Source organism: Chiloscyllium plagiosum, chromosome 29, assembly GCF_004010195.1.
Source record: "Chiloscyllium plagiosum isolate BGI_BamShark_2017 chromosome 29, ASM401019v2, whole genome shotgun sequence".
NCBI lineage: Eukaryota > Metazoa > Chordata > Chondrichthyes > Orectolobiformes > Hemiscylliidae > Chiloscyllium > Chiloscyllium plagiosum.
The window spans coordinates 31,157,568-31,185,472 of record NC_057738.1 but is presented as its reverse complement, the minus strand read 5'-3'; the positions used below and the strand labels follow the sequence as shown (position 1 = coordinate 31,185,472).

The window sequence follows — 27,905 nt, the reverse complement described above, 5'->3', positions numbered from 1 at the left end:
CACTTTATCTTCTAATGGGTGTAACCTGGTCTTATTGACTCTGTAGGTCATTTAGGGGTGCCTGGAACGCACACTTTTCCTTTCTAAGGGGTATGGCCACCGGGAAGAAAGGTCCAAGGACTGTGACTAAGTTCTCCAAGTGCTCCTTATTGTTCCCTGTTATTAGTACATCATCTAGATAAATGGCAACCTGGAGGAGACCTTGTAAAATGTTCTCCATAATCTGCTGAAAAATTGCACAGGCTGATGATATCCCAAATGGCAGTCTTATATATTGGCACAAACCTCTATGTGTATTAACAGAGGAAGATAAGAACTAGGAGCAAGAGTAAGCCATTTGGCCCTTCGAGCCTACTCTCCCATTCAATGGCTGATCTTTTCATGGACTCAGCTCCACTTACCCGCCCTCTTACTGTAACCATTAATTCCTTAAATGTTCAAAAAATCTATCTTTGCCTTTAAAAGACTCAATGAGGTAGCCTCAACTGCTCCACTGAGCGGGGAATTTCACAGATTTGTAGCATACCTCTAGGAATGCTCACCTAACCTCAATTGCAAGTACGCATGGTTCACAGCTCCATGAAGAGCAGTGCCCTTGCCAGCTTTATGTATAAATCCTGTATGTGAGGAATCACCCTGGGTACTTTTTTAAAAACTCTATTAAACTACCATCAGTAAACTGAACAGGTTTAATAAAAACAATATCAAAGTGCAGTTCTGAGGAAGAGTCACTGGACCCGAAACGTTAACTCTACTTTCTCTCCACAGATGCTGCCAGACTTGCTGAGTTTTTCCAGCAATTTGTTTTTGTTTCTGATCTACAGGAACCACAGTTCCTTTGGTTTTTATAAAAATGCTGGTTGCTGGGATCTCAATGGGCTCTAGTTAAGGCAGGGAATAAGAACAGGCTGAATTATGGGTGGCACGGTGGCTCAGTGGTTAGCACTGCTGCCTCACAGCACCAGGGATCTGGTTCGACTTGGGCAATTATCTTTGTGGCAATTTGCACGTTCTTCCAGTGTCAGTGTGGGTTTCCTCCCACAATCCAAAGATGTGCTGGTTAGGGTGGGTTGGCCATGCCAAATTGCCCATAATGTTCAGGGATGTGTAGGTTAGGGGAATGGGTCTGGATGGGTTACTCTTCAGAGGGTCAGCGCTGACTTGTTGGGCTGAAGGGCCTGTTTCCACATAGGGATTCTATGGTACAGTGCCATGAATACTGGAAATCAAAAACAGAAATTGCTGGAAAAACTCAGCAGGTCTGGCAGCATGTGTGGAGAGAAACCAGAGTTAACATTTCGGCTCCAGCGACCCTTCCTCAGAACTACACTTTTATATGGTTTTTAATCAAACTCGAAATGTTTGGTTTTGTTTCTGAGTAGGAACAGGAAGCTGGTGAAGAATCCCAACACTTGAAATGTTAAACTCTGCTGTCTCAGCCACTGACGCTGCCAGACCGCGCTGAGTTGCGCTGTTTTTGCGCTGAGATCCCGGGTTGAGCGGAACAGGATCAAAAAGGAAACAGCGTAAAGGCCAGCCCTCCTATCCCTCCCACTGTCATGTGTCTGGGCTCTCTGGGGACCAGCCTTGTCAGCTCATTGGACTCAATAAAATAGGAGGAACCATAGCGGTGCTGATATTATGCTTGAGTGTTCCTTGTGCTGCCAGTCACACCGCAGTGAGTATGCCTCCTATCAGCTGGTACCTGTACTGTTGCTGTGTTACTGTGGTCATCTGTCAGAGTGCAATAACAGCGCTGAGTGAACCCGAGCACTGCGCCTCTCCCTGGCTCAGCCGCTACTCGGGTGGGTCTGCTACTCCTCCCCCTGCTCTGCTTCAGACAGGAATACCTTCTGCACTTCGACAGTGCGACTGGGAGGGATAGCGTTCGCCCATTGCAAAGGCCGGTCCTTGTTCGCTGTCTCCCTCGCCAGGAGGGGAGAATGCAGAAACAAGCTAACGCTCTTTCCCGATTATTCCCTCTTCCCCCTTTTTGTTTTTGTTGTGGCCCCGTTATCCCTACACAACTGGATGTGGCTTAAATTATTCTCCCGTATTTCACAGCTCGATCCTAAATCCCGGAGTTGAAATGTTCCATGCGCTGGGGTTTCTCTGGATAGTGAGACCAGGCCTGTGCAATGACTGGTTCGGTAATCTGACCATCATAACTGCTCGGTCTCCCATGCTCTTAAAGCAACATAACCACACCCCAAAGATTACTGGCTGAGTGATTCATCTTTCCTAAATTTCTGAATGTTTCAGTGCCGACTCAATGAGTCGGGATTAGCAAGGAATAATTTAAGTGCTCCTTACTAATTCTCTGGAATTATCTAACGCCTGTACCACCTGTTGATTTGATCTGAAAAGCCATTCCTGAACATTTCTCATGGAAACCTTTAGAAATGCTCATATTTCTATTTAGTAAGCGGTATCCCTCAACCTTAATCAGTCAACCTGCCTTGTTCTGGAATGGTAACCTTCGTTTATTTCCAGTTGGATTCAGTTTTAATTGAGAGTGTCCCTTGTTACATTTATTACTCTGCAAGACCAGAATTAACTTCCTCTCCCATAATTGTGCTTTGTATAAGGAAAGTTGTTTTATTTGCAGTAGTCTGTTATACAAGGGTATAACGGCTTGTGTTCTTAATGATCGCCCACAAAACCACTTTTTGTGTGTGGTTGTGAGACATTTGGAATATTTGATCCCTGTTGAAGGGCTTATGTCCAAAACATCGATTCTCCTGCTCCTCCGATGCTGCCTGACCTGTTGTGCTTTTCCAACACCACTCTCTCGACTCTGAGCTCCAGCATTTGCAGTCCTCACTTTCTCCTATATAAAATTCCTGCAATCTTTCCCCAAAATGGTGTCAATTAACTTTGTTGAAAATTGTTTACATCCTAGTCATAAAACTCTAATTAAAGCAGAGAGTAGTGTGTGTGTGGAATGAGCTGCCAGAGGAAGTGGTGGAGTCTGGTACAATTATAACATTTGAAAGGCATCTGGATGGGTAAATGAATAGGAATTATTCGGAGGGATATGGGCCAAATGTGGCAAATGGGACTAGATCACATGGGGATGTCTGGTTGGTGCATATGAAGGAAACGGTCCGTTTCTGTGCTGTAAACCTGTTATAGACACTACAGTCAAACCTCAACTAACTAACCTACTTTGAAAACAGTTTCAGAGGAATGGGGGGAAAATAGTGTTGTCAGAATGGTTGAACCTTAATGTTTGTGAATCAGGCATTGTATGAATAATAGTTATATTACACAGTATTAAATTCATTGTAATAATAGTTATATTACACAGTATTAAATTCATTGCAAATCTTGAGTTTGGAACACCCTTGTTGACTTTTTCCTGTAACCATATAGTATTGGTTGGTATATTGTTGTAATACTGACCTTTATACTCAGTTAAGATTCACTGGAATGTACTGTGGTGAGGGCAGACAAAAACAGGGCTTTCAGAAGCCGTTCTTTAAACCCTGTGCTAATTCTGTTGCTGTTGTGTTTTGAAGATTTCTCTGGTGCAGTGGGTATTTTGATATCCAGTGTCTCCTCATATAAATCAGGTCTTCAGTTTATATCTTCAAAAGTATATATGTTGTTAGTATTTGAAATAAGTGGGTCATGCATTCTTAGTCTGCAAGTGCAATTAACTGATTTTACTGACTAATGTTGCTTAGTGACAGGTAAATGCATTAACCCTTTACCCTTGCTGATCCTTTGATTTATGGTCACCAGACTGTTGGATGGAGTGGGATAATAATTTTGTATTTATCTTTCAGTGGAGTCCCAAGCATCTTTGTGGAAGTGTATTCAAATACATTTTGGCACCAGTCCACATACAGTATTAAAACAGGCAGTCAGAAGTAGGATTTGAAGGATAAGGTGTGCCATCAACAATAGGACAATTAAAACTGGAGGTGTGCAGAAATCCAAAGTTTGTATAACTGGGCGGATAATCAATACAAATAATGAGGAGTGACGCAACTGAAGGAATTTTGAAAGTTTTTTCGCAGGACGGTGGGCGGCACGGTGGCACAGTGGTTAGCACTGCTGCCTCGCAGCGCCAGAGACCCGGGTCAAGTCAGGTGAATTGGCCATGCTAAATTGCCCGTAGTGTTCGGTAAAGGGGTAAATGTAGGGGTATGGGTGGGTTACGCTTCGGCGGGTCAGTGTGGACTTGTTGGGCCGAAGGGCCTGTTTCCACACTGTAAGTAATCTAATCTAATATGGGTGTCACTGGCTTGGCCGGCATTTATTGCCAATCCTTAATTACACTTGAGAAAGTAATGGTTAGAAGGCAAAGAGGAGGATTTTAACATGGAGGTGCAGTTGGAACAGGACATAAATTATAGTTGAGATCGGCCATTCGGCCCCTCGAGTCCACCGTTCACTTGGACCAAAGTTGATCTGGTTGTCGCCTCCACTCCATTTGCTGCTTGCTGTCTAGAATTCGTGATTCCCTCACTGATTAAAAATACGTCTGTCTCACCCCTGAATATATTTAATAACATAGACATCCTATCCTTGGGTTATAGGATTTCAAAGATTGACAAGCTTTCTACAGCAGAAATGTCCACTCACCTCTATGTTGAATGGTGGAGTCTTTATTCTGAAACTGTGCTGCCAACGTTTAGATATCCCCACGTGGAGAAACATCCTCTCCATGCCTCATTGCCTCTTCCCCCTACAACCCCCAGCTTGTGCTTCTATAAGATCACTTCTCATTCTTCTAACCTCCAGTGTGTACAGGGCCAGCCTGCCAACTCCTCAATCAACCCTTTCTGATTCATTATAAATCAGTGAGCTCTAGGTGTTGGGGCAGTGAAACTGGTTCTGAGGAAAGGTCATTCAACCTGAAACGTTAATGCTGATTTGTCTCCACTGATGCTACCAGACCTGCTGAGCTTTTCCAGCAATTTCTGTTCTTGTTTCTGGGTGATGGGGACTCTGTCTGAGTGAGGATATGAATAGAAGAGTTTTGAGTGAGCTCAAATTTGCTTAGGGTGCAGTCTAGGAGGTTGGACAGAACTGTAATGGAAACTAGAACCTGAGCCAACTGGAATTTTGAACTGTCTTCCTACAAACTGAGTGAAGATTAGCTTGAGTCCAGGGAATTTGCAATTACTCGTTTTCATTGAGGGGCTGCTGGTGTATGCAGAACCAACTCTTTCAGGTTTTAGTGATTTTGTTTTTACTCATTCTGGGTGAAGCAATACACACTGTCAAGGAAATTGTGTTCTGAGAACAGGGGCATGACTTTCTAATCTAATAATTGCATATATCATGAATTTGAAATTACTAAGATATTACATTTGGTGAAATTCCTGGTTTCTCTCTTTGGTTCTGCAATCTGTTGTCACTCCATTATATGCAAAACTGGAACACTGCTCCTGCAATGTTGACCAGCATTCACAACCTTACTGCGTTTCTCATACCCCCAATAAAAATAAACTCTTTGCTCAGATCTTAATCAACATTTCTACTCAGTAAGGGCTATGTGCAAATACCAAGTGTCAATATGTGTTGAGGTTCTACCTGTCCCTGGGGTTGCAGAGGATGGGTCTAACCTTGTTTCTGCAGGTCACTCCAAGGGCAGCACAGTGGTTCGGTGGTTCAGTGGTTAGCACTGCTGCCTCACAGGTTCGATTCCAGCCTCGGGTGACTGTCTGTGTGGAGTTTGCACATTCTCCCCATGTCTGTGTGCAGGTCAGGTGATTTGGCCATGCTAAATTGCCCGTAGTGTTAGATGCATTAGTCAGAGGGAAATGAGTCTGGGTGGGTTACTCTTCGGAGGGGCGGTGTGAACTTGTTGAACCGAAGGGCCTGTTTCCACACTGTAGGGAATCTAATCTAATCTAAAAGTGTTTGGACCGTTCCATGTCACTTGTCCCTCATGGAAACATTTGCAAAGAGAAACACCTTTAACCACATGTCCTTCAGGAAGTAGACAGCATGCGGTGTCTTTGAATACCCTTTGAGAGAAGGAGAGAGTGGATCCTGTCACATGATTCCCTGGGCAGACTGTCAGACATTTGGCAGAATGGCTTATCACCAGAACATACCATCAAGTGCTAAGACATCGCTTGGCTGTTGGTGAGAAGGGTAGTACCTGCCCGATCCTTCATGCGTGCCCAGTCTCTGTGCGCCACAGCTTGCTGCTCTCGAAGTGGTTGAGCTGGTAACAAGATGGTCACACGTCTCCTTCTGGAATGTGGCCTTGCAAAGAAGGTCTGGAGAGTTTTTGTTGAGGTTCATCCCGAGCAGCTCTGTGACACAGGGCTGAATGGTGTATGAGCTGTTCCATGGGTGCAGTCTGCGCCTGGACAAACATCGTCTGCGCCTGGAGCACCATCAACCCAATGAAAGACACTCTTTGGTCTGCCCAAACTTGCTGGTCTTGCAGTGTAAAGAGCTGACCTCGATCGGCACGTTCCAAGGTCCAGGACGACGTGCTGAGGAATGCACTATAGCTTGGGGCAGTTACTGCCAAGGCGCTGTGGAGAAATGCCACTGCCTGAGGCCTTTCTGTCAAACCATAACCGGTCTGTTCAGTTGTCAGACCCAATCGGTGCCTCAAAATGAGCATAAATAATTAATAAATAATTACCTGCCTAAGTGTCTGCTTTGTATTTTGCAACTGTACAGAAACTCTGAGAAAGGTCAAAATTTCGATGCTTTCCTTGTTTTTTCTCTGCAAAGATTGTACAGATATGGTTTAGAACCTTTGTATGTATTTAAAGATGATTTTTAATGAATAAAACATACTTTTGCAATAAAAAGCTTTCCCCACTCCTTAGCATTCGAGCAAATTTTGACACAGTGTCTTTTCTGACACTGCCTGGTAGGAGAAGCAGAACAAACCACAATTCAATGTTTTTCTTTTCTCCTACTCTAGATATGTCAGGAATGGATCTTCTGAGTACTTCAAATGTCAAGTTCGCTCTTGATCTCTTCAAACAGTTGGATAGAAATGACAAAAATGGCAATATCTTTGTATCTCCACTGAGTATATCAGCTGCTCTGGCTATGGTGTATCTAGGTGGGAAAGGAAACACTGCCACTCAGATGGCCAAGGTGGGTGTATCATGATAATTGCAATATTAAAGGTACGCTTTTATTTATAGAGGATAGAGCAGAAACATACCAGTTGATCCAACCAGACTATGTCAATGTTCATACTGCATTTGAGTAACCTTTGATCTTTCCTCATTTTAATTTATCCTTGTAACCCTTCTATTTCATTTCCTTCAAATGACAGTGTAGCTTTCTCATAAATGCTTTTATATTCATCACTTTGGCCGCTTCCTTTGATAGTGAGTTCCATTTCTCATCACTCTTTGGGGGATGGATTTCATTTTCTGAGTTCCCTTTTGGATTGATGGGTGATTGTGTCTTTAACAGGTGTCTAGTCCTGCTCTTCCTCTCAAATGCCACATGTTATCTGTGTGTCCATTCAATCAAAAATTTTTATAATTGTAAATAACTCTTGACAAATCATCCCTCGGCACTCTCCCACCCCAAATAGAAAATCAAGCCAGCCTGTTCCTCCTTTCCTGATATGTACAACCATACATTTTGACCATGCAATTGCCAATCTTGTTTGTGCCCTCTTTATTTGCCTTTTGGACTTCTAAACTGAACAGACAGGGCATTTAACTATGAAAAGCAAATAGGTACGAGATGCTTAATGTGGCAAATGATCTATCTTTATCACATTGCTCCCTACATTTGCGACTTTGGAAGCAGTTATAGGATTATACAGCACGAGGAGAGGCTGGCTAGTGCCAGCTCTTTAAAAGAGCTACCTTTTAGTGCCACTCCCTAGCACATCCTCGAGAGCCCTTTTACTTTAAAATAATCTATCTATACAACACTCTGCTGTTGAATTTGATTCCATTCCCCTTTCAGACAGTGCGTTTCTGGCTACAATGCACTTGTCTTAAGTTTTTATTTCCATCTCCCTCCTGGTTTTATTGTTTTTTTTTGTCAGTGAAGGAGAAAGTCAATGGTCTGGTTGTAAGGTGTTGTATTTCAGAAAACCATTAGCCCCATTTAATGGTGAACCTTTACAGTTTTGTTCAACAGAGATGATGATCAGTTGTTCAGATTGATGCGTTCCAATATAAAAATGGTGTGTTTACAAATACGTCAGAAAACTAGCTAAGGCTAAGCTTTTGGGAGAGGGGGAAATAAGAAACAAAGAATGTTCACTCAGTCTAATAGTTTAATTCTGATATAAATTAATTCTGAAGTTGACGAAACCTTCTCCTCTGAACCTGATTGCCAAAAGATCGTTGTAACTGCACTGTACTGACATTGGCTGAAAAAATATTTTTTAAAACCCCACAAGTATGGAGAGGGGGAAAAGGTTGCTTTTAAAAATGTAATGTGTTTTAGGATCTTTTGCCAGGCTAAGGCCTTCAGGAAACAGTGGTAATTTTCCAAATATGGGTAATATCAGTGTTCAGATAAACTAATCTACAGAGTTTTGTAATAAAGTAAGATAGGAATTGAGCAAAACTTTACCATGTGACCTATTTGTGCAATGGATTGCATTGACGAAGCTGATTATTCAATAGAAAAAGCTATTTTTTTTAAAAAGCCAGCTTTGTGTGGATGGCTTTTGCTAAAAATGTTTCTTTTTGATCACACAGTTTGAGTTATATTGTAACAAAAACAACTTTAATTTTCCATGGTGTGATATGAGGTCTTAAGCCATGACAACAAAAATAGTGCATTTTTTAAAAAAAAGTTTGAGGATTTGCTTTTTATGATTTAAGTTGTAATTTTTAAAAAATATCTAGAGTATTTCCTTAACCTTTAATAACCTGTGAAACTGCCTAACTGGGTTGAATTATTGGAAGATGAACTTCTGTGCAATCAGCAAATGCTGTGATTTGGAATAACAGTAGCTTTTAACACATGATCTAATGTGGGTTTGGCACATAAAATGAAGCAAATGCTTTGTGAGAGTGCCAACTCTGGATTGCAGTTGACAGCATTCTCAAAGCTAAATACAAACGTGTATTCAGCATAATAAGTCCATTGCATTATGTTGTGCAAAAACATAGGCAAATGCTGTCTCCCTATCCGTTGGTTAAATAATGCATTCCATTAATAAACTCCAAATTTGGTATTTGTGTTATTTTCTTGTGTTGCATTTTTTTTTCTTCTGGAAGTAAACAAATGACTAATGATCTGAAATGTATGTTGCTGTCCAGCGAGCTGCTTGGTCTGCTGTTGCAACATAGGCTGTTAATTTGCTGGTTCCTAAGTTTTGTAATTTGTGATGCTACGAAATGTAACCTATTCCCTCGTGTTGCCGATACTCCAGTCAGGACAGACTGATCTTGAGCCCCTGCTGAGCAGTAGCACAACAATGCCTATGGTCCTTTTCTGGTGTCCTGTGTATTCGTGTAAGTAGCAGGAGTAGGACACCTGGCCCATTTATTGCTGTTAAACTTGTGATCAGATTCTCTATTTCCATTTGTAACACTCTCTCTGTTTAACTCCAGGACATCCCAGATGGCCTCCTATCTCAAGGACCGTAATTTCCCAATACAATGATCAACAACGCCCTCCAGCATATCTCCTCCACTTCCCGCTCCTCTGTCCTTGAACCCACCACTCCAACCACAACAAGAATAGAACCTCCCTGGTCCTCGACCTTCTGGCCCACTAATCTCCAGACACAGTGCATTATTCTCCACTATTTCGGCCACCTACAGTCAGACCCCTCCCCACCCCTATCAGCATTCAGCAGAGACCAGGCCCTTGTTAGGTCTAGGTCCCCCAACAACCCACCCTCCACACTTGGAACCTTCCCTTGCTGTCGCAAGAAGTGTAAAACCTGCACCCACACCTGCCCATGCTCACCTCCTTCCAAGACCCCCAAGGATGCTTCCACATCTGGCAGAGATATTCCTGCACATCCAAATACCTCATCTCCTGTGTCCGTTGCTCTCAATGTGGTCTCCTCTAGATTGGGGAGACAGGACGCCAACTCGCAAAACATTTCGGGGAACATCTCTGGGGGTCACTCGCCAAACAATCCCACCGCCCTGTGGCCAAACACTTCAATTCTCCCTCCCACTCCTCCAAGGACATGCAAGTCCTGGGCCTCCTCCACCGCCAAATCCAAGCCACCCAACAACTGGAGGAAGAATGTTTCATCTTGCGCCTTTGGACCTTTCAACCACATGGCATCAACGTTGACTTCATCAGTTTCTTCATCTCCCCTAACCCCAACTCATCCCAGATCCAACCCTCCAACTTGGCACCGCCCTCTTTACCTGTCCATCTTCATTCCCACTTATCCGGTCCACCTTCCCCACTGACCTATCACAATCATCGCCGCACTGCATCTACCTATCTCCTTCCCAGCTACCATCACATTCCTGATGAAGAGCTTATGCGCAAAATGTCGATTCTCCTCCTCGGATGCTGCCTGACCTGCTGTGCTTTTCCAGCACCACACCTTTTGACTCTGATCTCCAGCCTCTGCAGTCCTCACTTTCTCCAAATGCAGTAGGCCAGACTCTTGGGATCTTCTTTACATTTGATCTGTCAACAAGGCTATATTTTTCTTTCCAAAACTGCCCCTGCTTTATCTCCCTCTCCCTGCCACCTGATCGTCACTTTTGTAATGTTCTGTTTAATGACCTTCTGCTACTGCCCTCCTAAGCTACAAGTCATCCAGAATTCAATGTCCGAGTTTCTTGCTCTAAAGCTGATGTTGCTTCCTTACTCTGCTAGCTCTGCGAATTTAGTTTGATTTTCCCCTCTACAAATCGCTTTGCGTTGAGCCCTCCATGCATTCAATTTCTTCTCCCAAGGTGTTTTTTCTGTCAACCACGGTTTCATTAGTGACTTGTTTCCCTCCCTCAGTAAGTCTCTCCATCTGGCCAGTTAGGTCACAGATCAGCCATGATCTCATTGAATAGGCCCGAGGGGCTGAATGGTCTATTTCTGTTCTTGTGCTGCCAAACTCCCACCAAGTTTGAGTCTGTAGGCCCTGAGTACATGTCATAAATTTGTTTTTGGGTGAAATCTTCCCAGGTCCTAAATGACATAGACCGTGGTGAGAAATCGAGTGAGGTATTGAGTGAGACCCTTCTCAATGTCAAGACCAAAGTGTCACATTCTTCAACCGATTCCTGCATGCTCCCCCTGTCCATGGACTTTGGCTTCACCACCCTGTCTGCATTATCATGGCTCATCTCCAGTACGTTGAAAGTATGGTTGCACACTTTAGTGCTGCACTTCTGAGAGCAAAGGCACGTTTCATTGGAATATGCTGCCAGGAAATTATACCCATTAGGGGCCGACATCCATCGAGCTCATGGACTGGACCTGGCTGTGCTTCCTGTCCACTCATTTGGCACCTATCTGAGTGCAGACAGCATTTCTGCCTTGCGTTGTTATGCACTTTATTGTTTTCACCCTCAGACAGAGTTCAGAGCTCACAGTGCAGCCTGGGTTCCATTCCTGAGTCCATTCACAAGTTGAATTGTATGCATGTTGGAACATGATGCTTATCAATCTAAGGCAGTTGTTTGTAATCACAGGAAATACTTGTATGCTTGGTCTTTAAAGTGATACTCATGTGTGGGATACCATTTGTAAGTATGAGTATTTGTAAGTCGGGATGGTTTGTAAATTGGGGATTCCCTGAACTTTGGCTCTGCCTTGCCCTTTGGTGCTTGACACAAAGCAGTTCTGATTGTCACGGTCGTCAACAGTGATCAGTCTAGGGGTGGCACATGTTACTGTGTACTATGTCATCTTACACCTGCATTGTGTGCCCGCAGTGTACATGACTCTGATCTCTAGCATCTGCAGTCCTCACTTTCTCTCTTGATAAAGCCATGCTGACTCAGCCCTATTTTACTATGCACTTCCAAATACTCTGCAATCTCATACTCACTCAATAAAGGACTCTAAATCTGACCAACGATAAGAGTTCAGGCTAGCTAGCTATAAGTTCCCGTCCTCTGCCTCCCTTTTTTCTTAAACAGGGGTATTACATTAGCCATTTCCCAGTCCTCTGGAACCCCCATTGACTAGGATGGTCCCTGAAATGCCTCCATCTGGTCCAGGTGATTTAACCACCTTCAGACCTTTTAGTTTCCCCAACAAATTCTCTTAGCGAAGGACAGTACACTCACCTCTAGCCCCTGACTCTCTTGAATTTTTAGTATGCTACTGATGTCTTCCTCCATGAAGACTGATGCAAAGTATCCAGTTCCTCTGCCATTTTTTTGTTTCCCATTGCTGCTTCTTAAGCCTCATGTTCCAGCAGTCCACCGTCCATCCTTGCCCCTCTATTACCTTTTCCTATGGCCAAAAACACACTTTCAGTCAGCTTTTGGTGAGCAAGATCATGTGATATTGCAATACTTCCTGTTACATTAGCAAAACTCTCAAATTCAGATTTAACTATACTTAATATAACATAAACCTTGTGATATGCAGGCCATTTGTGTAAACCAATTGGCAGAATAATGAACATATCTACATATCAAAATGAAATGATGCAGAAGTTGTTTGTTAAACAAGAAACCAGTTGGTGCCAATTTGGTGTTCTTTTAGAACAGTTTCTCAAAAATAGCTGGTCTGGTTTCCCCAGTTTAGAACTGGAATTCTCTACTTAAAATGTCTCTAAACGGTTTTTGTTGCATCTCTCTCTCTTGCTCTCTTTCAGGTGCTTGGTTTTGATAAAGTACACGACCTTCATTCTGAATTTCAGAAACTTCAAGCTGCAATCAACAAGCCTAATGAAAACTACGTGTTGAAGCTAGCCAATCGCCTCTATGGGGAGAAGAGCTACAACTTTCTCTCGGTAAACTGGTTGTGGTAAATCTCTGCTGGTGCATCAAGTCTGATCAGATAGAATTGCACAGCCCAACAAAATACTAAGGGAAGGAGTTTTTATTTTCAATGAGCTGATCACGACAGTGCCATTGGGAGTCATGCATTTGCTTTTTAGTCCTTGGTCTTTGCAAAGGAAAGTCAAGTCAAGTTCTTGATTCTGATTTATTGTCTTGTTGAAAATTGGCTGTGAATGGACGTGTAATGTTGGCTTTTCCTTAGCATGGTCAAATAGCCTGCTCTGCTTTGGTTGACTTTTCTCTGCATTGTGTCTCCCTTGGATGTTTGGTATTCTTTTGTGTTATCTTGATTAACGATATTACTGATGGTTCATGTACCTCTTTTTCAGCAGTTTTAAAATGCTGCTGTCACTTTAGTTTGCCGATGGTGGAAATGTATTTGTCCATCTCCTTCCCTTGGTCCACCCTCCCCTAAAACTCTGTTACTCTGTTCCACTTGTAAAATTAACATTTTTATTGTGGAATATTAGGAAACTAGGTTATCTTTGTGTTGCCTGTTAATCCTTTAGAATTTCCTTGCATCTACTCTGAAATATTACGAGGCAGAATTAGCTGCAGTGGATTTTGCTAAGGCAGCTGAAGAAGTCAGAAAACAGATCAACTCCTGGACTGAAACACAAACTGAAGGCAAGTGCTGCTGGGTAATTGATCTATTTGAAGAAATGCAAAGTCTTTCCAGTTCTAGCTTGCCACTTTGCTTCCCCATGTTAACGTATCGGACTGTTTTCTTATAATCAGCACTGGATAAACAGGAATCTCCTTCATTTTTAAATAGAGGGAAGACTAAACCATAGTGTTTTGGTCCCTGCTCCAAACTCCCTTCCCTTGCTACCATATAGCCCTTGAGTCTGCTCTGTCATTCATTAGGATAATTTATGATCTGATTGTAGCCTTTATTGCATGTTCCTATCTACCTTTTCTACTCCCTCATGCCCTCCCCACCAACCAAATCATCATCAATCATAAATCTCTCTAACTTTGCTTTGAATAAATTCAATGACTCAGCTATCACTCCTGGTTTTCTTTGTTAAATTCATTCAACTGTCTGCAATTTAAACCAGGCTGTTTTTAAACTTGCCGCCACATTTTGACCTGGGATGAGCTTCTGACCATATTTGGAATTGTTGCTAAGACCGGCTGATTTCCAACTCCATAACTTCACCTATGTCTCAGTTCACTTGTTAAAACTCTTGTTTAAGCTTTTGTTGCTTCCAGACCTGACTCTGCCAACACATATCATATGTTTGTAAACCTGAGGACGTCCATAACTTGCACCCAGTTCTCCTATTGTCCAGGTTCTTGCTCATTTACATTGCTTGACTGGAAGCCGATCTTGGTTTTTAAAAGAATTCTTATCCTCTCTTTTTTTCTCTCTCTTCAAAACCTTCCATGATCTTATCTTGATATACCCCTATAACCCTCCTGCCTCTCTCACTCCCCTGAAAGATCTGTGCTTCTCTGATTCTGGTCTCTTGAATGTTAGAACATAGAATATAGAAGAATACAGCGCAGTACAGGCCCTTTGGCCCTCGATGTTGCGCCGATCCAAGCCCACCTAACCTATACTAACCCACTATCCTCCATATACCTATCCAATGCCCGCTTAAATGCCCATAAAGAGGGAGAGTACACCACTGCTACTGGCAGGGCATTCCATGAACTTACGACACGCTGAGTGAAGAACCTACCCCCACAATATTCCAGATGCGGCCGGACCAGAGTCTTATACAACTGCATCATGACCTCAGGACTCCGGAACTCAATTCCTCTACCAATAAAAGCCAGAAATCTGTTACTGATCTGAATCACTCCAATGGTGGTTGTGCCTCAGTTGCTTGGGATCGCAACTCTGGAAAAGCCCCTCCACACCTCATTCCTCTTTTTTTTTGAAAAGCATTCCTTCAAATCGATCTCATTATCAATGACCTAATATCATCTTATGTGGCGTAGAATCACATTTTGTTTTGTTTCTCTGAAACCCCTTGTTACTGTGTTATATGAACAGTCGTAGTGGTGATAGATAATTTGGTTAATGCTTCCCAAAAAGGTCCCTTTGACCTATAGTCCCAGCCACCATTGGATGGCATCAGCTGGAAATGTCAAGTGTCTAGCTTCAAGAAGTCCAGTCACTAAGCTCTACACTTTGTTGGTCAGATGATATAAGATTGCCACTTCTTGTGGACTTGAATTTCTTTTTGTTTTTTTCATTTGATCTTTCACCTGTAAGTGCATTTGTTTTTCCGTTATCCTCCAGGCAAGATCAGGAATTTGTTAAGCGAAGGCACTGTGGACAGTTTGACGAAGCTTGTCCTTGTGAATGCCATTTACTTTAAAGGGAACTGGGAACGAAAATTTGAAGAAAAAAACACACAAGAGGGACAATTCCGAATAAGCCAGGTAAAATAGGGCAGAAAATCTGAACAGTGGCTTATCCACTGCTTGATCAGCAAAAACTCGGAATTGTAAGCCCAGAAGCATGTTGCTCTTCTGAGTATAATTAAGTTCCCATGATTGGTGTAAAATATACATAATTATATTTGTCATCCTTAGCTGGGCCAATATGAACAAAACTTTATTTAAAGATAGATTTAGAGTTAAAGATAGATAAAGAGTTAGATTTTTGGAATGAACGGTTTAGCAGCTGGCAGTGTGATGGAATGATTGGATTTTCAGTCCTCCTGCATTACGCTGTTGCACGGAGAAAGTGAGGACTGCAGATGCCTGAGATCAGAGATGAGAGTATGGTGTTGGAAAAGCGCATCAGGTCAGGCAGCACCGGAAGAGCAGGAGAAATGATGTTTCGGGCAGAAGCCCTTCATCAGGAATCAGGGCTCATGCCCGAAACATCGATTTTCCTGCTCCTCGGATGCTTTTCCAGCACCACACTCTTTGCACTGTTACAAACCCATCTAACTTTCCTCATTGCCATTCGTATTTGATGTGAGTTCCAGATTTTTTAGTATTCTCTCTCTGATTTGAGCTAATCCAAGATTCTGCTACCTGCATGCCATCTCTCCCTAAATCATTTACCCAACGGCTTTTCCAGCACCACACTCTTTACACTGTTCCAAACCCATCTAACTTTCCTCATTGCCATTCGTATTTGATGTGAGTTCCAGGCTTTTTTAGTATTCTCTCTCTGATTTGAGCTAATCCAAGATTCTGCTACCTGCATGCCATCTCTCCCTAAATCATTTACCCAACGCCGCGTGCTTGCTAACCCCACATTCGCCCCTGTTCCAGCTATGCCCTTAGGTTGAAAAAGAGTTTGCAAATCATTCTGTGGCCTCACCCCTTTTCTCCACACCCCCCATCCAACAGCCTACCACCTTTCAAAATTTGTGCTCCTTTAAATTTGGCCTCTTTGTGCATCCCAAGCTTTCATTGTTCTCCAGTTGAGTATAACTCAGCACCATTGACATCCACATTTTATCCCTGACTCATTTAAATATGTCCACAAATTGGAATGAAGTAGCTAGTGGTGCCTGTGTGGAATCTTGTATTCGCCACATGTTGATTTAATGATTTCGATAGCATAATATAGAGTTGGAGTTTACACTTCTCTTAACAATAAGTCTGTATACTAACTAGGGGCATTGAGTATAAGGATGGGCAAGTTATGCTTCGGCTATATAGAACTTTAGTTGGACCACACTTGTACACAATATTCCACTCTGGTCACCACACCAGAAGGATGTAGATGCTTTGGAGAGGTACAGAAAAGGTTTAGATTAGATTAGCTTACTTTCCGTGTGGAAACAGGCCCTTCGGCCCAACAAGTTTACCAGGATGTTACCTGGTATGGGGAATTTCAGCTATGAGGAATGGTTGGATAGACTGGGTTTGTTTTCAAGGGCCAGGCAAAAGTGAGGGCTGCAGATGCTGGAGATCAGAGTCAAGAGTAGAGTGGTGCTTGAAAAGCACAACAGGTCACGCAGCATCCGAGGACCAGGAAAATCAACATTTCGGGCAAAAGCTCTTCATCAAGAATGAGGTTGGGAGCCTAGTGGGTCAAGAGATAAATGGGGTGGGGCTGGGGGAAGGTAGCTGAGTCTGTAATAGGTGGATGGAGGTGGGGGTGAAGGTGATAGGTCGGAGAGGAGGATGGAGCAGATAGGTGGGAAGGAAGATTGACAGAAGGACAGGTCGTGAGGGTGGTGCTGAGCTGGAAGGTTGGAACTGGGGTAAGGTGGCAGGGAGTGGGGGAAGGGGAAATGAGAAAACTGGTGGAGTCCACATTGATGCCCTGGGGTTGAAGGATCCAAAGGCGGAAGATGAGGCCGCCTTCCTCCAGGTGCTGGATGGTAAAGGAGTGGCGGTGGAGGAGGCACAGGACCTGCATGTGCTCGGCAGAGTGGGAGGGGGAGTTGAAATGTTCAGCCACAGGGCGGTGGGGTTGATTGGTGTGGGTGTCCTGGAGATGTTCTCTGAAGCATCCTGCTTGTAGGTATCCAGTCTCACCAATGTAGAGGAAACCGCATCAGGAACAATGGATACAATAAATAACATGTGTGGAAGTGCAGGTGAAACTTTGATGGGTGTGGAAGGCTTCTTTGGGGCCTTGGAAGGGGGGGGGCGGTGGAGAGAGGAGGTGTGGGTGCAGGTTTTGCAATTCCTTTATGGTCTTTATGGATTTATTTGGGTTTGTTTTCACTGGAACGCAGGAGGTTGAGGGGCAACCTGATAAAAGCTTATAAGATTGTGAATAGCATGGATAAAGTGGAAAGTATGAGGCTTTTTCCCAGGGTGGAGGGCTCAATTACTAGGGGACCACAGGTTCAAGGTGTGAGGGGCAGAATTTAAAAGAGATATGTGAGACATGTTTTTCGCACAAAGGATGCTGAGTGCCTAGAACGTGTTGTCAGATGGAAGGTGGAAGCCAACCCAGTAGCAGCATTCAAGAAGCACCTGGATGAATACATGAATAGGAAGGGAATAGAGGGATATGGATCCTGTAAGTGAAGACAGTTTTAGTATGGAAGGGCAAAATGTGTTGGCGCAGGGTTGGAAGGCTGAAGGGCTTGTTCCTGTGCTGTATTGTTCTTTGTTCTAGAATAAATGGGGATCATAAAATGACAGATCAAATTAAATTGGCAGAATGGCGGTAGATGGATTTGTACACAAGTGAGATCATCCATCTTGAACCAAAAAACGAGTACATTTTGAAATGCAGAGAACTTAGGAATAGTGGAGATATATAAAATGTTGGTCCTTGAATTGTAATGGACAAGCACAGAAAAATCTAGAGTAATAGAATGTAGATCCTTGTTCTAGCTTTAAGTTGGTCTGAACTTTGATTTTTTTAAAAAATCTCAAAATAAATGAATTAAAGGCACAAATAGATATTATAGCCATTAGGGAGACATGAGTACAAGGAAATCAAAGCTAAATATTTAGGTATAAGTGACCTTTCAAAAGGACAGACAAGCAGGAAGACAAGTGTGATGGGATGGCTTTGTTAGTAAGCAATAGAATTAGTAGACTGGCAGAAATGATCTTGGGAATGAAATGTAGAAACCATATGGCTGGAGTTAACTAGTAACAAGGGGAAGGAATCACTGATGAAGGGCCTATGGCCTACATTCCTGATGGGCTTATGCCTGAAACAGAGTCTCCTGCTCCTTGGATACTGCCTAACCAGCTGCGCTTTACCAGCACCACACTTTTGACTCTGATCTCCAGCATCTGCAGTTCTCACTTTCTCCTACTTAAGATAAGAGCCCATGTGTTGGAGGTGCATGTTATAACAAATGGAGGATTCACTATATATAATAGAAAGCAGAGTTGGGATAAAGGTGGCATTTTCAGGATGGCAACATGAAAGTAGTGAAGCACCACAGGTATCAGTATTGAGGATTGATTAATGTTTTAGATGGGGAAAGTAAGTGGACCATCACCAAATTTGCAGATGACAAAATTAGGTAAGAAGGTAAGTGGCGAGGATTATATGAGTCTACAAAGGGATATAGGCCCGTTAAGCGAGTGGGCAAAAACTTGATAAATGGAATATAATGTGGGAAAATGTGAGATTTCGAACTTTGGCAAAAGAATAGAAGAGATGAATATTGTTTATGTGGGGAAAACCTGCAGAAATCTGTGGTAATAGTCACATGACCCATCACATGACTGTTCCCACATGCATTTCCCAGAGACCGAGACAATCACCATCCCCACTCCCAACTCCAGCTCTACACCAGGCTCCAGCCCGAAGTCTTGCCGGGTATTTATCATTTCCCCTGACATCTCCCTCACGGAGGACAGTCAGTCCTCAGGAAAGAGCTTGCTTTCATTCCACTATGCACACATCAACAAATTTTGCACACATTTAGATGTTGAACACTTTTTTTCCACCATCTCCACCTCCGTGCCTACTACTTCAAACATGAATCCCACCCACCCTCCAAAGACCCCTCCTTCTGCCTCCAACAAACTCCATCCTACTGGACACCCCATCCTGGCTTCCTACCCTTCTCCCCTCCCTTGACCTCTGCATCTCTAACTGCAGTCCGGAGATCACTCACCTGAATCTCTCCAACCTCCTCCCCATCCAAGTGTCCCTCTGCTCCTTCCACTCCAACCCCAGTCTCACCATCAAATATCCTGACAAGGGCGTCGCAGTGGTAGTTTGGTGCACCGACCTCTACCTCAAGGAAGCCACATACCAACTCACCGACACCTTCTCCTACCGTCCCCTCAATCACAATCTGACCTGTCATCAGCAAACCATTATCTCCAAAACCATCCACAGTCGCATCAGCTCGGAAAATCTCCCATCCACAGCCTCCAACCTCAGTTCCCCAACCCCACACTGCCTGTTTCTATCTTTTCCCCAAAATTCATAAACCTGACTGCCCCAGTCGGCCAATCGTCTCTGCCTGCTCCTATCCCACTGAACTTCTCTCCTCTTTTCACAATTCTGTCTTGTCGCCTTTGGTCCAGAAAGTCCCCACCTACATTTGGGACACCACCCACCCCATTGATCTTTTCCATAACTTTCGGTTCCATGGCTTCCAATAGTTCATCTTCACCGTGGACATCAAGTCTCTCTACACCTGTATCCCCCATGAAGAAGGCCTCAAGGTCTTCAATTTCTTCCTCTCCCACAGACACAACTAGTTCCCCTGCACTGACACCATCATTCGATTAGCAGAACTGGTCCTCCCCCGAACAACTTTTCCTTTTCAATGCTCCCACTTCCTACCGACCAAAGGGGTGGCTTTGGGTATCTGCGTGGGTCTGAGCTATGCCTGCTTCTTTGTAGGATAAGTGGAAGAGTCCCTCTTCTGCAGCTACACTGGCATCATCCCTCACCTTTTCCTCTGCTACATCAATGTGGGCGGCACGGTGGCACAGTGGTTAGCACTGCTACCTCACAGCGCCAGAGACTCTGGTTCAATTCCCGCCTCAGGCGACTGACTGTGTGGAGTTTGCACGTTCTCCCCGTGTCTGCGTGGGTTTCTTCCGGGTGCTCTGGTTTCGTCCCACAGTCCAAAGAGGTGCAGGTCAGGTGAATTGGCCATGCTAAATTGCCCGTAGTGTTAGGTAAGGAGTAAATGTAGGGGTATGGGGTGGGTTGCGCTTCGGCGGGGCAGTGTGGACTTGTTGGGCCGAAGGGCCTGTTTCAACACTGTAAGTATTCTAATCTAATCTAATCAATGATTGTATCGGCACTGCCTCGTGCTCCCATGAGAAGCTTGAACAGATCATTCACCACACCAACGCCTTCCACCCTGACCTCAAACACACCTGGTCCATCTCTGACTACCCCCTCCCCTTTTTTTTTTTGGGTCCATTTTGTGTGCATCACCGGCAACCAACTCAGCACCGACATCTATTATAAACCCACCAACTCCCACAGCTACCTCGATAACACCCCCCCCCCCCCCACCCCCCCCCTCCCAGTAGTCCCAATTCCTCTGCCTCTGCCTTATCTGCTCCCAGGATGAGCTGTTCCACTCCAAGACATCCCAGATGTCCTCCTACTTCAATGACTGCAATTTTCCCTCCTACATTATCAACAATACCCTCAACTGCATCCCCTCCATTTCCCACGCCTCTGCTCTCTAGAAAAACCCCTCGACCACAAGAAGGATAGAGTCCCCGATCCTCTCATTCCACCCCATTCATCTCCAAGTCCAACGCATCATTCTCCTCCACTTCTACCACTTGACATTTCCCTCCCAACCTCTAATCCGAGTTTCGCAGGGACCGTTCCCTCCATGACTCCCTTGTTAGGTCCACACTCCTCACCAACCTCTCCTCCACTTGGTACCTTCTCTTGTGGTCACAGGAGGTGCAAAACCTCCTCCAACACCTCCCCACTCGCCTCCATCCAAGGCCTCAAAAATCATTCCAAGTCTGGCAAAGATCCACTTGCATTTCTTTGAACCTGATTTATTGCATCCACTGCTCCTGATGTGATGCCCTATTTATCAGGGAGTCCGAGCGCAAACCCATGGAACAGTTCAGGAAACACTCATTTTCATACACTCCAATTGACCTCACCTTCCAGTTGCCATCCATTTCAACCTTCTTGATGACATGTCCATCTTGGTCTCCTCCAATGTCAACACAAGGTCACACGCAAACTGGAGGAAGAACATCTCATGTTCTGCCACAGGAGCTTACAACCACACGGTCTTAACATAGAATTCACCAGCTTCCAAATCTGCCACCTCATCCCAGGCCCAGCCTTCCTTCTCTGCCCCACCTCCTTGACCTGACCATATCCGTCCATCTTCCTTCCCACCTATCTGCTCCACCCTTCCCACTGACTAATCACAACCACCCCTTAACTGCATCCACTAATCACCATCCCACCCACCTTTCTCCCAGCCGCACCACCCTCCCTCTATTTATTTCACAAGCCCCTACTCCCTCCCTCAGTCCTGATGAAAGGTTCTGTCCTGAAACATTGACTCCCTTTGCTCCTCTGATGCTGCTTGACCTGCTGAGCTTTTCCAGCTCCACTCTCAATCACAGTAAGGTACTGCTGCCTCACAGCGCCAGGGACCTGGGGTGGATTCCAGCCTCGGGTGACTGTGTGGTGTTTGCACATTCTCCCCATGTCTGCGTGGGTTTCTTCCCACAATCCAAAGATGTGCAGGCCAGGTGAATTGGCTGTGCTAAATTGCCCATAATGTTCAAGGATGTACAGGTTAAGTGGATTAGTTAGGGGTAAATGTCAAGTAGTAGGGGAATGGGTCTAGGTGGGTTATTCTTCGGAGAGAGGTTGTTTGGCCATATGGCCTATTTCCACACTGTAGGGATTCTAAGTTTTCTATCCACATTGTGTGCTCTCTTCAAGACTGACACATGGCCCTACATTTGTAAAGGGAGCATTTTGTTTGAGTGTGGCCTGTTTGATCCTGAAACTCCCAATTGCTGTGAACTTGTGCAACTTCAGATGAAACAGTGATTGTGTGTGTCATATACCACGCTGACATTGAGAAGTGGTTAATGTCAGAAAGCTCTCTGAACAGATTGTTGCTTTGTGAAAGGAAGCTTCAGTTTGAAACCTCCTGACCTTGGAATTATTTTCCATTTTGGATAAATTTGTGTTCTGTCGTTTCACTAATAGTCTCTATTTACTTGCAGAATGAAACAAAACCGGTGCAAATGATGTGGCAAAAAGCCAAGTTTAATATGGCATACATTCAAGAATTTAAAATCAAGATACTTGAGCTCCCCTATGTTCAGAATGAACTGAGCATGATCATCCTGTTGCCAGATATTGATGACAACTTCAGTGAGCTGGAAAAAGTAAGTTGCAAGTTTTAACATGAAACATTGCTTCAGTTTATTCCAAGGAAACCAAACTATTGAGAAGGGGTAGGGAAAATGGATCATTCAGCATGTCTCAACCAAAAATGAATCCAAACAATGAATATCAATTTCATGAATGAATGGGAGTAAAATTCAGTCGAAGAATCTATTGGAGAAACTCAGCCGGTCTGGCAGTATCAGTGGTGAAAGAAACAGTCAACCTATCAAGTCCAGTTAGTTCCAAAGAAGTCAAATCAAACTCCAAATGCGCTGTCCACAGATGCGGCCAGACCTACTGTGTCTTTCCAGCATTGCTGTGCTTTTGTGTCAGATTTCCAGATCCGTAGTATTTTGCTTTTTATTAAAGGAATCTATTCAAGTGGTTTACAATTGAATTTAATGCGTGTTGGCTGAATTATTTGGAAAAAGGGAAGCTTGACTTTGCAGCCAGTGAGCGTGCATTAAAATCGATCCAGCATTTGGACAGATTGCTAACTCCTTTCGGTATTAACAAGCCTAACGTTTCATAATCCAAGAGCAGAGTTTCGCCAGTTTTCTTGAGCAGCATTTTTCCAACAAACAATAAGTAAGTGGCCAACCAGCTATCAAAATATCTTTTTGTATCTGAAGCATTCAGATTCAATGCATTGGGAATAATTCATGAGTATAAAATCTCTGATGTTTTATTGTACTCCAATGTATTAAATTCTGGTTGTCATGTTATACAATGGATATGCAGGAATGGAGAGGGTGGGGAGGAGATTTCCAAGGAATCTACCAGACATGCATGAGTGTACATATCAAGAAATCATTGATATGATTTTTTTTCCCAGGGGTTGAGTTGGAGTAAGAGGTGAAGGGAGAAGCTAAAGGGTGGCCTATTGGCTGTCTTTAAAGTTATGGAAGTTTTTTATAGAGTGAGTAAACGGAGAATATTCCCTCTTGTTGGGAAGGTCATAACTAGAAGCCAATGATATAAGACAGTTGGCAAGAAATCCTATCAGGAATTTAGCAGAAACTTCACCTAAGGACTGGTGAGAATCTAGAACTTGTCAGCGCAGGGAGTAGTTGAAATGAACGTTACAGTGCATTTGAGGGATGATCATTTGATTGGGGGCTGTGGTTATCAAGGTAAATTTTGGGTGAGGAGAGACAGAGGAGCTTTTGCAAATGCATATATTTAAAGAAAATAATTGAAGCATCAATCACGTAGCCATGAAATCAGACAACTACTTGATGGAATCTGAAGTTCCAGGTTCCACTAATTTTAAAAATGTTTATCTCTCCCAATTTGTTCTTGTGTTTTCCCACCTTACTATCTATTTTATGCACTGATTTAAATCCTCACAGGTAAGGTTACAGAAGACCGGCACCAAAGACAGATATGTGGTGTAGCTATGAATATTAGTCAGTAGGGGCATTGTGTTCTAAATATTCTGTATAAAGATTGACACTGATAAATCTTTTAATATTTAGATTTATTTTTTTGTTTTGTTTTGTTTTTAGCTTCAGAGTCAACTCACTTTTGATAATCTGATGGATTGGACCAACCCAGAAAACATGAGTAATATGGAAGTTAAAGTCGTGTTGCCAAAATTCAAGCTCGAGGAGCAATATGATCTTAAAGCAACACTCACTGAAATGGGAATGCTAGATGCTTTCAGTGATTCACATGCTAACTTCTCTGGGATGACTGAGAAAAATGATCTGGTTTTGTCAAAGGTTGTTCATAAAGCTTTTGTCGAAGTTAATGAAGAGGGCACGGAGGCTGCTGCTGCGACTGCAGCTGTCTTTCTGTTGCGCTGTGCAGTGATTACATTCGAGTTTGTGGCTGACCACCCGTTCCTGTTCTTCATCAGGCACAACAAAACACGCAGTATTTTGTTCTTTGGAAGGCTCTCCTCACCTTAAAACCCCCAAACCGCAGCTATTGCCATTCAACACTGCTCAGATTGGTTGGATAATGTCCATGCAAGTGGTTTTCCTAATGGGGAAAACTGAAGCTTTGGACAATCTAGAGATCCGTAAGAGAGTGCAGTTTAATGGCAGTTGAGAGAGATGGAATAGGACACAATAAAATGTATTGATTTTTAATTAAATGTACGTAATTTAAAAATGCTTCTGCAGCTAAATTGAAATAGTGGAAATAGTTCTTACTTGAGAGGTTAGTTTGCAAATCACGCTTCCTTACCGAAACTGACGATAGGTTGATGGTAGTGAAGGAGATAGGGTTCTAAATTAAAAGCTTTTTGTCAACTATTTGTCTGGGCATTTTGGAACAAAAGAACCCTTTTTCTTTTCGATCTTTGTGACGTAACAAGAGAACTGAAGTTGGGGAGTTGACTTTAATTTTAACCTTGTTGCCCCATCTGTTTTAATCCTGAAGTAATAATAGTGCCTTCATTCATACAGGCAGATCATACACTCTCTCTCGATCACACCCAAACGCCATTACAGTAGTTAAGGAGTTTGGAAATGATTTAACTTCTTACTTCACTATCTGAAGTTTGCTTCAAATTCAGCTCAGTTTGTGAATCAGTTTATAAGTTACCTATTTAGTAGCACAGTTTAGACCTACATCCCCATATCCTACTTGCTGTAATAAACACAAATTGTTAGCTGGGTTGATCTTTCTATTCCTTCAGCTACCTTGTAAACTTCTAAGAATGTGTGATTATTTCTGTGCAGACATTTTTAAAAAAAATTCCAAAAATCGGAGTGCTTCGCGTTTTGAATTACTTTTGATGTGCTGTGTGTGAATGTAAGGGAATGAAGTTTCACGGGAAGGAGCATTTAAACTTCTGAAGAAAATCATTCTGAAGTTCAGACCAAAATATGTAATGTTATTGCTCTATACAATGTCTTTAAGCTTTAACTTGTATATTGGAGACTGCACTTTTTAAAATATCTCTGATGCAGTGCAATGATGTCAAATAAAATGTTTTGGACTTTCTCGTGCTTTCTTCAGTTTGTTCACAGCTGTGCGATGTAGGTAAACCAGTGGAAGTAAACAATCAGATACTTCTTAAAAGGCTTTTCTTTTAAACAAGGAGGTCACTATTTTTGTTTGTACACTCGTTATTACTTTTGGACCACCTTTTGCTTTAAGTGTTTGGATCGGTATCGTTAATTTCATTCACCAACCTGAAATTTATAAAATGGATGGTAGCTCACACGTAAGGCAGAGAAAATGCTGATGTTATCATTCACCATGCAGAGTGCAAGTAGGAACAGTCACTTGGTTTGCAGTTCAAGGGACATTAGTAGTTAATGCAGTTGGAACGTTTTCCAAACTGAATCTGGAGATCCCCTCCCCTTGCTGTGGATAGTAGCATGTATCAGAAAAGACCAAAGTAAATCCGTTGTGAGCTGCAAAACATTTTGCACTGGTTTTGGGAAAAGTGGGTGTCTATTTTAGAGATTGAATAATGAGACAAAATTGGGGTTGGCAGTAATTGTGGAAAAGTAACAAATACTGTTCAGTTCTTAAACTACAAGTAGCCTGCAAAAGAAATGTCTCATTTTTGGTCTTTTGAAATAGCAAAAGCTTGCATTTAAAATGTGATATCTTTTGTCATGCACCTCAGCTAATAACCAAATGTTGAAATGTCTCTATAAACCATTATTTGTCTCTACGGAGATTGTAAGAAACCTAGGACTTACATGTATTTGAAAGGCAAGGACTGATTAGGGATAGTCAGCATGGCTTTGGGTGGGAAATCATGTCTCAAAAACTTGATTGAGTTTTTTGAATAAGGAACAAAGAGGATTGATGAGGGCAGAGTAGTGGACATGATCTATATGGACTTCAGTAAGGTGTTCGACAAGGTTCCCCATGGGAGGCTCGTTAGTAAGGTTAGATCTCATGGAATATAGGGAGAGCTATCCATTTCGATACAGAACTGGCTTGAAGGTAGAAGACACAGGGTGGTCGTGGAGGATTGCTTTTCAGACTGGAGGCCTGTGACCAGTGGTGTGCCACAAGGTTCGGTGCTGGGTCCTCTACTTTTCATTGTTTATACAAATGATTTGGATGTGAGCATAAGAGGTATGGTTAGTAAGTTTGCAGATGACACCAAAATTGGAGGTGTAGTGGACAGCGAAGAAGGTTACCTCAGAGTACAACAGGGTCTTGATCAGATGGGCTGAGGAGTGGTGGATGGAGTTTAATTTAGATAAATGCGAGGTGTTGCATTTTGGAAAAGCAAATCTTAGCAGGACTTATACACTTAATGGTAAGGTCATAGGGAGTGTTGCTGAACAAAGAGACCTTGGAGTGCAGGTTCTAGCTCCTTTGAAAGTGGAGTTGCAGGTAGATAGGATAGTGAAGAAGGTGTTTGGTATGCTTTTCCTTTATTGGTCAGAGTATTGAGTACAGGAGTTGGGAGGTCATGTTGCGGCTGTACAGGACATTGGTTAGGCCACTGTTGGAATATTGTGCGCAATTCTGGTCTCCTTTCTATTGGAAGGATGTTGCGAAACTTGAAAAGGTTCAGAAAAGATTTACAAGGATGTTGCCAGGGTTGGAGGATTTGAGCTGTAGGGAGAGGTTGAATAGTCTGGGGCTGTTTTCCCTGGAGTGTCGGAGGCTGAGGGGTGACCTTTATAGAGGTTTATAAAATCATGAGGGGCATGGATAGGATAAACAGACAAGGTCTTTTCCCTGGGTTGGGGAAGTCCGGAACTAGAGGGCATAGGTTTAAGGTGAGAGGGCAAAGATATAAAAGGGATTTAAGGGGCAACTTTTTCACGCAGCTGGTGGTGTGTGTATGAAATGAGCTGCCAGAGAAAGTGGTGGAGGCTGGTACAATTATAGCATTTAAAAGGCATCTGCATGAGAATAATAATAGGAAGGGTTTAGGAGAACATGTGCAAAGTTCTGGTAAATGGGACTAGGTTAGGATAACTTGTCGGCATGAACGATTTGGACCAAAGGGTCAGTTTCCATGCTGTACATCTCTTTGACTCAATTACTAAGTCATATTGCCAGTGGGTTATCGAAAGCAGGTGCTGAGTGGTGCATGAACTACCAGTAGCTAATCATTTAGGGGTGAGAAAAACTCAAGTTAAAATACAAAAACATTTTTATTTTTACTGGCCTGGACTGCACAAGGATGTAGTTGAATTTTGCTAGACATGTCATACATGTCAGTTAATTGGAAAACCGCATGCACTGATAATATCTGCACCCTTAATATCTATTCCTGCATGTGAGGAACCTTTTTTAAGGGTCTTAAT

The 27,905-nt window shown here is 43.1% G+C and overlaps 1 protein-coding gene across 2 annotated transcripts; it reads left to right on the top strand.

Annotated features, from left to right (window-relative positions):
• Positions 1 to 1,571: 1,571 nt before the first annotated feature.
• LOC122564471 (leukocyte elastase inhibitor-like) lies at positions 1,572 to 25,620 on the top strand. 2 transcript variants are annotated; one of them, XM_043719407.1, is made up of 7 exons: positions 1,572 to 1,678; positions 6,908 to 7,086; positions 12,716 to 12,853; positions 13,412 to 13,529; positions 15,157 to 15,299; positions 22,500 to 22,664; positions 24,174 to 25,620. In XM_043719407.1, the coding sequence occupies exons 1-7, from the start codon at positions 1,642 to 1,644 to the stop codon at positions 24,576 to 24,578; spliced, it is 1,185 nt and encodes a 394-aa protein (XP_043575342.1). In that variant the 5' UTR covers positions 1,572 to 1,641; the 3' UTR covers positions 24,579 to 25,620. The 2 variants fall into 2 exon arrangements, with proteins under 2 accessions (XP_043575342.1, XP_043575343.1); XM_043719408.1 differs by lacking the exon at positions 1,572 to 1,678 and adding an exon at positions 1,703 to 1,805.
• The last annotated feature ends 2,285 nt before the right edge of the window (positions 25,621 to 27,905 follow it).